The sequence below is a fragment of the Tubulanus polymorphus genome, chromosome 1 (genome assembly GCF_964204645.1).
Source record: "Tubulanus polymorphus chromosome 1, tnTubPoly1.2, whole genome shotgun sequence".
Taxonomy (NCBI): domain Eukaryota; kingdom Metazoa; phylum Nemertea; class Palaeonemertea; order Tubulaniformes; family Tubulanidae; genus Tubulanus; species Tubulanus polymorphus.
The window spans coordinates 31,700,788-31,711,648 of record NC_134025.1 but is presented as its reverse complement, the minus strand read 5'-3'; the positions used below and the strand labels follow the sequence as shown (position 1 = coordinate 31,711,648).

The following is a 10,861-nucleotide window of genomic DNA, read 5'->3' as shown; positions in this document are numbered from 1 at the left end:
GTTAACGATCTGTCAAAATACTGCGAATTCAACAACAGAGAGGTCTCACCAGGAGAGGTCACAGACTTCCAGGAGAAATATATATAAATAAAACAACTTTATAGAAATCAGACGTTTATTTTCAATACGAAACAAAATAGTTGGAAAAAGTTTATAATAAATAAATACTGGGTTAAATAGAATCTGGTTTACTAATAATAATCACCGAAATGGTGTGTGTATATATACACCTATATCAAATATACAGCAGCGCCCAATAAAGGCAGTTATCAAAATATATAGAAAATATATACAGTCAGATGTGCTCAGCTGTGTATAAAATATTCATAATAAATCTCATTGGAATGTACACAAAATATCGATATCGATAATGATAATATCTCGACTGATGATAATGTCTACGAGTAATATCTCAAAAATGTTTGGAATGAATGTACTGATATATGATATATCACACGGTTATATCGAGATATAGCGATCGTAACGATGTAACGAATGTGTGATATCTCACATTTCAGTTACATCGTTACAATATTTGAGATGACGTTAATAATTTATACGCATTGTACAGAAAAACGTGGGTAAAAATATTATTGATCTCGTTTGGATGTAACAACAATAGCAGCGAATGAGTCAGATAAATCTAGGGCTCCATTTTACACCCATCAGACAATAGAATATCATCTGATAATGATTCATTATAAATTGCATCTATTTTTCCTTGTCAATATGAAACAAAAACCAAAGAGTTGAAATCATCGATAAATTATTGGTTTGTAAAGAACTCATAAACCAGAGATATCTATTTGAATGAGGAAGTTTAAACAGTGATTTTATCAACTCATTAAAAAAATGTCCATAAGATAAAATATAATCAAATATTGTCTTTATATAAATAGACATTACTTGAACTTTATCGGAGTAGTCTGTGTAAACACCATTCACTTTAACATATCATGTTTATAGTGTAAAGAAATTAAATGATATAAAAATTTCTACATAGCAACAAAATATGTACATCGGATACAATGTAACAAACAGTGGACGGAAAGTACAAGACTTAATACAATGTTTACAATGTATCAAACATTAGATACAATACAATACAGTGTATCGAAAACAAAAACAGAAATACTACAAGATTTCACTCATAGAAATTAATAAATAAATAACAGAATTCGATAGATTTTGACTAAAAGTTTTACGATAGATTCTGACGAGCAGTTTGGAGCAGCTCGGTCTACGGGGCCTGCGGGCCATCCTCGCGAGATCCACGGGGTATCGTCGGTGGTCACATGATCAACGTATCGGGGTAAACACTTCGTAATCGGCCAAATCGAAATAATACGAATCCATTAATAGTTTATTAGATGCTTGATCTCCGAGGTAACTGTGGGGTAGATTAGTGTAACATTCACAACCAGTAAAACAATTACCAGATATCGATAAATCGGCACCAGCTCCAAATATCGGTCCATAACTACAATTAGATTCAATCAAAAATAATCTAAAATTTACAATAAACATTCAACAAATACAAAACAAGAATAAATTCAGTCACAAATTTTGCTAACTTGAATAAATTGGTGTCAGAGCCTTAAGTTACAAGATTAAATGATGTCTTGACTTTCTGATAGAAATCGTACCGACTGTGACATGGATCTTCTATTTCTGATTTCTAATACTGATCAAAATCTAGTTTGAATCAACATTTCATTTGATAGCTACCATTTGATGGCTAACACTATTTGATGGCTAACATTATTTGATGGCTAACACTATTTGATGGCTAACACTATTTGATGTCTCACACTATTTGATGGCTAACACTATTTGATGGCTAACTGAAACGTACCTGGGATGATGAACTGTCGCGAAATTATGATGTAAAACTCTGAATTTCGACGGAGGGACGTCTTGTTTATTTATCAGTGTAAATAGAAACGCTCTAAAAAATAATACGTATCAATTATTGAGTTAACTAACGACCACTGCAGAAGGAGAGTAAATGAGAGACTGTGGTTCCACTGCAGAAGGAGAGTAAATGAGAGACTGTGGTTCCACTGCAGAAGGAGAGTAAATGAGAGACTGTGGTTCCACTGCAGAAGGAGAGTAAATGAGAGACTGTGGTTCCACTGCAAAAGGAGAGTAAATGAGAGACTGTGGTTCCACTGCGGAAGGAGAGTAAATGAGAGACTGTGGTTCCACTGCAGAAGGAGAGTAAATGAGAGACTGTGGTTCCACTGCAGAAGGAGAGTAAATGAGAGACCGTGGTTCCACTGCAGAAGGAGAGTAAATGAGAGACTGTGGTTCCACTGCAGAAGGAGAGTAAATGAGAGACTGTGGTTCCACTGCAGAAGGTGAGTAAATGAGAGACTGTGGTTCCACTGCAGAAGGTGAGTAAATGAGAGACCGTGGTTCCACTGCAGAAGGAGAGTAAATGAGAGACCATGGTTCCACTGCAGAAGGAGAGTAAATGAGAGACTGTGGTTCCACTGCAGAAGGAGAGTAAATGAGAGACTGTGGTTCCACTGCAGAAGGAGAGTAAATGAGAGACTGTGGTTCCACTGCAGAAGGAGAGTAAATGAGAGACCGTGGTTCCACTGCAGAAGGAGAGTAAATGAGAGACTGTGGTTCCACTGCAGAAGGAGAGTAAATGAGAGACTGTGGTTCCACTGCAGAAGGAGAGTAAATGAGAGACTGTGGTTCCACTGCAGAAGGAGAGTAAATGAGAGACTGTGGTTCCACTGCAGAAGGAGAGAGTACTTACTGATAGGAAGATCTATAAAGTCCTTTAGCCGGAGCACAACTAGTCCACGGGACATCACTAAAACCACCAGCAACATTTCCATTCTTACCCTACAAAATATAATACATCACACCTTATTCAATTACAGGTTGTTAACATCGACCCAAATCCACAACTGTGAGTTAAGATTTGACTCTGGAATTTAAACACTGAAAACCGATTTTAACTCAGGACTGTGGAACTGGATCCAGGACTGTGGAGCTGGATCCAGGACTGTGGAGCTGGCTCCTAATGTTTGAATTTGTGGGATTTTTGCAGCTGATGTTGGTATCTGCATTAACTGGTGCATTACCAGTAGTTATAAACAATTAGAACAAGGCCCCAAATAAAACATGTTTCTCTGCATTTGCAGCAGTATTGGGTTAAATTTCATATCTTAAGGAAAGTTTTATAGTTATGTTCTAGGTTCACAACCTGACCACCACGTGGCAGCACTGTACAGTCATCGGTATTACAACATTTAGTACCGTTTATTATGGATAGATGGCGGAAGCTGTTTTTGTATTAAAATTTAGAAATTTTGATTACTAACCCCAAAATTTGCAAATAGCAATAAAATTGAAATAAAACTTTCATTCTTACCTTCATGATGATATAAGTCGGAGCATATCCATCACAGAAATGATGAAATCTATCAGCAGTTGAACCATCTCGTGAAGCTCGGTACAATAATTCCCATTTAGTCGATAGTTTACCATGCCTACACACAATATAGTCAGATAATATCCCATAAAAATAATTTGAAAATGTTTCCTTGAGTTTTTAATCCTAATCAGTCTCTTAATTCTGGATTGTGTATCTTATAATCTTTTAAAACATCATTAATATCTGATCGGGTGAAGATATTTTACCATTCATTGAGTTTTTTCTGTAAACCGCGATTGTTTTTATTCAGTATTTGAGTTCCTTGAAACAGATTCAACGGCGTACGTGGTATCAACAATGGGTCGTCTAGGTTACGGAATTTATGCGGTACAGCTGCGCATCTGTAACTACAAAACATCATTTTACCTGTTTAGTGTTTAGTTTCACCAGTAGAGGGAGTGTGAGACTAGTATAGAGGGAGCTACTCACTATTTTAACGCCGTTTCTATGGGTATAAGTCCGGTAGGTTCGACCTCTTCAGCAAACGTACTACTCGTTAATTGTAACAATCGAATATGTTCCGGAACTCCTTCCATAACCTTAAACCAAGAGTAACATATACATTATAAACACCATTATAATCCATGGGCAATATCTGAGGGCTTCACGGGCAATATCTGAGGACTTCACGGGCAATATCTGAGGACTTCACGGGCAATATCTGAGGACTTCACGGGCAATATCTGAGGGCAATATCTGAGGACTTCACGGGCAATATCTGAGGGCAATATCTGAGGACTTCACGGGCAATATCTGAGGGCAATATCTGAGGGCTTCACGGGCAATATCTGAGGACTTCACGGGCAATATCTGAGGGCAATATCTGAGGACTTCACGGGCAATATCTGAGGGCAATATCTGAGGGCTTCACGGGCAATATCTGAGGACTTCACGGGCAATATCTGAGGGCAATATCTGAGGACTTCACGGGCAATATCTGAGGACTTCACGGGCAATATCTGAGGGCAATATCTGAGGGCTTCACGGGCAATATCTGAGGACTTCACGGGCAATATCTGAGGGCAATATCTGAGGGCTTCACGGGCAATATCTGAGGACTTCACGGGCAATATCTGAGGGCAATATCTGAGGACTTCACGGGCAATATCTGAGGACTTCACGGGCAATATCTGAGGGCAAAATTAGTTGACTTAATTGTATTGAGTTTTGAGTGCAATTTCTTTTGGGCACCACAAAATACCGAGGGTGTTGCGTCACCTGATTAGTGACCCAAAAGTGAAGAGGAAAGGAATGATGACAATAATTACCTGTTTGATTTTCTCCTTCTCTTCCTCGCTCCAATCGACAGGTTTACTCTCCTCAGAGATTCCAACCTGATATTTCGCCCAGGATAAAACTGATTGCCAAATCAAATCTTCCTCAACAGAAAACTAGAAATTAAATAGAAACCATCCATCACGTGCTGACACCTACTGGCCGAAGTAAAAACTATAAAGCGAACTCAAAGAGTTTGTGATTGTAGAGTTTTTTGAACTCACATGATCAGATGAAATGAGTTTACAAAGAGTTTGTTTAGAGATCTGTAACCATCCATCTGAATCAATACAATCTTCAGCGTGTTCTTCAACAAACTCCATACATTGATTAAACAGATCTCCATCAGGTCCTGAAATATAATCACACAGAAAACTAGCATTCAAAATAATGAACAGATTTTATGAATTTTGACCTGAAATTTGATATCTCTCTCTCATACACCATCACTCTCTCCCCCTCCCTCCCCCCTCCTCTCCCCACCTCACTCTCATCCCCTCTCTCCCTCTCCCCACCTCCCTCTCATCCCTCTCCCCCCAAACCTCTTTCTAATAAATGAAACTGACCTGTAATTTTCATAGCTTTATCCATCATGTTACAGGCGTTGTCAACGGTCATTGCGTCATAAACGAAACTCTCAGCATTTTGTTTCAGTTTATCTAACCTCAGTTCACTGGCGACCATTAAAATATCGAGAATATTATCGGTCTTTAACGTTACCTGAAAATAAAAACAAAATATTCATCAGTTCCTGTTCATTCAGACGTGGAGAATAGACCAGGGTCCGGTTCCATAGACAGGGCTTAAGTCCAAAAGTGGTCATAAATCTTAAGACTCATCTTAAGTTGTTAGATTGGCTATAGAACTAACATGGTCTTACACTGGTCTTAAGTCTAAGCCATGACTATGGAACCAGTCCCAGAAGAATTAAGAATTGAAAATTAATTGAATGTTTCAGACTGACTTTAGTTTTTGACTCGGTGTTTCAGAAACCACTCATTCGTTTTTGAACACGTTTATGAAGTGGGTTTTAATTCTATTTTACACAATTTCTGAAAACCAGAATATTGAATCAATCAAACAGTTTTAGGAGTAAATGTCATGGACTGAAACCATACGAATGCTTCCTACGTGGAAATGTAAAACCCACACAAAATTGTAAATTGAGAAGCTGTAAATAGAGTTGACACTGATGATCAATATGAGATGTACAAATCATCAATCTCTACATGAAATTGCTTTCTTGCAAATTTTTATCAGAAACATGATTTCTATGTCTTAAAATGAGAACTGTTCAATGTGGGATTGAGTAAGGTGGGTACTGGGAGAGACAGTATCTCAGTATCCTGAGGGTTCTAGATATTTAGTTTCATCTTGACAGGTTACAAGAAGAAACAAGGAAGGGCTAGGACAGGAGTGGGCCATGGAGCTGGGACAGGGGTGAGGGCTAGGACATGAGTGAGGGCTAGGACTCTCCCTCTCCCTCTCCCTTTCTCTCTCTCTGTCTCACTTACTCCACGGTGAGTCTGTCTCTCACTCTCTGTGTCTCTCTTACTCCGCGGTGAGTCCGTCTACTCTCTCACTCTTACTCCGCGGTGAGTCTGTCTCTCACTCTCTCTCTCTCTTACTCTGCGGTGAGTCTGTCTCTCACTCTCTGTGTCTCACTGTGTCTCCGCGGTGAGTCTGTCTCTCACTCTCTCTCTCTCTTACTCTGCGGTGAGTCTGTCTCTCACTCTCTGTGTCTCACTGTGTCTCCGCGGTGAGTCTGTCTCACTCTCTTACTCCGCGGTGAGTCCGTCTCACTCTCTTACTCCGCGGTGAGTCCGTCTCACTCTCTCACTCTCACTCTCTCTCTCTCTCTTACTCCGCGGTGAGTCTGTCTCACTCTCTTACTCCGCGGTGAGTCCGTCTCACTCTCTTACTCCGCGGTGAGTCCGTCTCACTCTCTTACTCCGCGGTGAGTCCGTCTCACTCTCTCACTCTCACTCTCTCTCTCTCTCTTACTCCGCGGTGAGTCTGTCTCTCACTCTCTGTGTCTCACTTACTCTGCGGTGAGTCTCACTCACTCTCTCTCTCTCTTACTCCACGGTGAGTCTGTCTCTCACTCTCACTCTCACTCTCACTCTCACTCTCTCTCTCTCTCTCTCTCTCTTACTCCACGGTGAGTCTGTCTCACTCTCTGTGTCTCACTTACTCCGCGGTGAGTCTCAAGCGTTCAATGAAATTATGTAAAACGATGTTTCTATAAATGATCATCAAGTTGCAACTATTTCCAGATTGGAATGTGACTACGACTGGAGTCGACTGACTGAGTCGTTGACTGACTGAGTCGATGAGAGACTCTATGACTCATACAATAAATGACATGACACATCAACTAACAATCGACTGATGAAGACACAATTTTACAAACTCGTCCTTGAGCGAGATGATTTCCTCTCATAGATTTATACTGTTGACTGTTGCTTACAGTCGAGGGAGGGGGAGGGAGGGGAGGGAGGGGGAGGAAGGGAAAAGAGGGACCCCTTGTGTGTGACCGGAGGACTAAAAATCAATTCTACGTTTCGATAACTAATAAACTTGAAGTGAGACTGCCCACGTTCCACATGCCCTGTCCTCACAGCCCACGTTCCACATGCCCTGTCCTCACAGCCCACGTTCCACATGCCCTGTCCTCACAGCCCACGTTCCACATGCCCTGTCCTCCCTGTCCTCACAGCCCAAGTTCCACATGCCCTGTCCTCACAGCCCACGTTCCACATGCCCTGTCCTCACAGCCCACGTTCCACATGCCCTGTCCTCCCAGCCCACGTTCCACATGCCCTGTCCTCACAGCCCACGTTCCACATGCCCTGTCCTCACAGCCCACGTTCCACATGCCCTGTCCTCACAGCCCACGTTCCACATGCCCTGTCCTCCCTGTCCTCACAGCCCAAGTTCCACATGCCCTGTCCTCACAGCCCACGTTCCACATGCCCTGTCCTCACAGCCCACGTTCCACATGCCCTGTCCTCACAGCCCACGTTCCACATGCCCTGTCCTCCCTCCTCCAAAACTATGATTTAAGAATTTCTATTTTCATCGACTTTGATAAATTGACAGTTTGTGATTTGAGTTTAAATTATTGACTGTAAATAATTTTATAATCTGTTTATCAGTGATTTGTGGTCGACTGACTCCACCCCTCCCTCCCCAGGATGCACTGCTGCTGCTGCTGCTGCTGCTGGTCCACTGAGTTTAATAGGTTTAAATCTATGAGAGAGATAATCCCACAGGATAATCCCCTACACTGATAACGACAAGGATCCAGTTCCACATTTGTGAGTTGAGATTTGACACATTGAAAATAGGAACAAATTTTAACTCTGATTCACAACGTGTGGAATTGGATCCTGAGCAACTTCTGAACAAACTACTGACCCCTACAACAACAGGAATCAATGAATTTTGTGTTAGTGGTGCTGAGGAGAGAGGGGGGGGTTGACCTGAAGATGCACTACGCACAGATATAGCTGAGTCATGTATATTATATAATCAGTGAGTGACTGAGTGAGTGAGTGAGGGGTTTGAGCCTAGAGGGTCTGTGAATACCGGCACATACTCAGCATACCAGCACAGCAGCAGCAGCAGCAGCAGCACAATGAATCATCACATCATAGTCAATCAATCTGTGATGACTTCAAAATTTACCACATTTTTACTGACATAGATAGCTTCAACCACACCTTGCTGGTCATATATTACTACACTGCTCCGCCGGATCGGTGTGGGACTGCTCCAGTAACTACCCTGCTCCGCAGGATCAGTGTGGGACTGCTCCAGTAACTACCCTACCCCCTGGAGTAGATTCAGCCTCCCTTCACCCGGCGTAGGGCTGCTCCCATCACTACCCTACCCCCTGGAGTAGATTCAGCCTCCCTTTACCCGGCGTAGGGCTGCTCCCATCACTACCCTACCCCCTGGAGTAGATTCAGCCTCCCTCTACCCGGCGTAGGGCTGCTCCCATCACTACCCTACCCCCTGGAGTAGATTCAGCCTCCCTTTACCCCCATGTAGGGCTGCTCCCATCACTACCCTATCCCCTGGAGTAGATTCAGCCTCCCTTTACCCGGCGTAGGGCAGCTCCCATCACTACCCTACCCCCTGGAGTAGATTCAGCCTCCCTTTACCCGGCGTAGGGCTGCTCCCATCACTACCCTACCCCCTGGAGTAGATTCAGCCTCCCTTTACCCGGCGTAGGGCTGCTCCCATCACTACCCTACCCCCTGGAGTAGATTCAGCCTCCCTTCACCCGGTGTAGGGCTGCTCCCATCACTACCCTACCCCCTGGAGTAGATTCAGCCTCCCTCTACCCGGCGTAGGGCTGCTCCCATCACTACCCTACCCCCTGGAGTAGATTGAGCCTCCCTCTACCCGGCGTAGGGCTGCTCCCATCACTACCCTACCCCCTGGAGTAGATTCAGCCTCCCTTCACCCGGCGTAGGGCTGCTCCCATCACTACCCTACCCCCTGGAGTAGATTGAGCCCTCCCTCTACCTGATGTTGGGCTGCACCCCGAGGAGAGACATGATATTGATGTTTTATCACTCTCTGAACCGAACGACAATTTTCTATTTTTCCAATTCCAATTAATATGAAATCAGACTCGGCACATAGACACTACATGTATCCTAAATTGATTACTCAATAGCCAGAGCTGCTTTCTATCTAATCAATAATATTGATTATTGATTCACGTATATCAAGCATCAATAAGAATACATAGCATGAATTACTAAACACTGATAACACTAAACCAGGTTTAAAAAAATACAACATTGTAATAAGTATCACACGTGAATGATTGTACCGAATGACCTCAATACCGGTACCCCCCAGGTAGCAGCACCCCCCCTCCCCCCACATCATATCCCTGAAGAATTCAATTACACTAATCCTAATACTAAATCCATAAGAATAACATCATACACCACGAGGAGCATACAGTAATAATAGTGATATTATTTCAGTAAGAATTACCTGTTATTTTCAACAATACGTTATGAATCACAGAAAAAGAGAGAGGAGAGAGAGGAGAGAGAGAGGAGAGAGAGAGAGAGAGGAGAGGAGAGAGAGAGGAGAGAGAGAGGAGAGGAGAGAGAGAGAGAGAGGAGAGAGAGGAGAGAGGGAGAGAGGAGAGGGAGAGGAGAGGGAGAGGAGAGAGGAGAGAGAGGAGAGAGGGAGAGAGAGGAGAGAGAGAGAGAGAGGAGAGAGAGGAGAGAGGGAGAGAGGAGAGGGAGAGGAGAGGGAGAGGAGAGAGGAGAGAGAGGAGAGAGGGAGAGAGGGAGAGAGAGAGGAGGGAGAGAGAGAGGAGAGAGAGAGAGGAGAGAGAGGAGAGGAGAGAGAGGAGAGAGAGGAGAGAGTGAGGAGAGAGAGAGGAGTGCTCCAGACAGCCTCGTTACTCCCAGGGTTCAGGGGCTATAAGGATATATCTGAGGTCGTTTAATTACTTACTTTTCCGAGATAAATATAATTGAGAACATCTTGAAATGCTTCAACACTGCATTCTGGGAATGATAGAGTTTTCTTATTGTCGTCTACAAGAGCCGGACACCTGCAATATATATACATCATAATTATAACTACTGGACACCTGCGGATGTGTATAAAACTTAATGAATGAACGTGTACAGGTTCTTGCAGCTGCTGCTGCTGCTGCTGCTGCTGCTGATGGAACTGGTGCTCAATGATTCAATGTTGATTTGTTAATCAAGAGTCAATGATGAACTCACAAATAGAACAAATTCATACAGTGTGAGAGTGTTCGCGTGAGAGTGTTCGCGTGAGAGTGTCGGGATTCAGGTGATTGTTTGATCAGTGACAGTTAAACACTGACTCACACCAGGCACTACAGGAATTTCAACTAAAGCCCTACACACAGTTAGAGGAATACAGAGAGTCAGAGAGAGGGGACCCCCACATCTATTAGTGATGTTAGTTTAGTGTTATATCCAATTGATAGATGGCGTACAATGTTTGATTGACATCACAAATCAATCCTCATTTTATCAAACGTATTAAGATTATCAGATTATCATAATATTTATCATAATCCGTTTAGTTTCATATTTCACACAATTTTTTCTCAGAAAT

General features: G+C 42.7%; 1 protein-coding gene across 1 annotated transcript in view; it reads right to left on the bottom strand.

The window, feature by feature from the left end:
* Positions 1–144: 144 nt before the first annotated feature.
* LOC141898131 (uncharacterized) overlaps positions 145–10,861 on the bottom strand; it is an 11,031-nt gene continuing 314 nt past the window's right edge. The window contains exons 2-11 of the mRNA XM_074783965.1: positions 10,223–10,322; positions 5,296–5,449; positions 4,954–5,081; positions 4,723–4,845; positions 3,884–3,993; positions 3,661–3,801; positions 3,392–3,509; positions 2,771–2,859; positions 1,856–1,948; positions 145–1,480 (exon numbers count right to left, since the gene is read on the bottom strand). Of these exons, the coding sequence (XP_074640066.1) occupies positions 1,300–1,480; positions 1,856–1,948; positions 2,771–2,859; positions 3,392–3,509; positions 3,661–3,801; positions 3,884–3,993; positions 4,723–4,845; positions 4,954–5,081; positions 5,296–5,449; positions 10,223–10,322 (1,237 nt within the window). The 3' untranslated portion in view covers positions 145–1,299. The remainder of the gene's footprint in view (positions 1,481–1,855; positions 1,949–2,770; positions 2,860–3,391; positions 3,510–3,660; positions 3,802–3,883; positions 3,994–4,722; positions 4,846–4,953; positions 5,082–5,295; positions 5,450–10,222; positions 10,323–10,861) is intronic.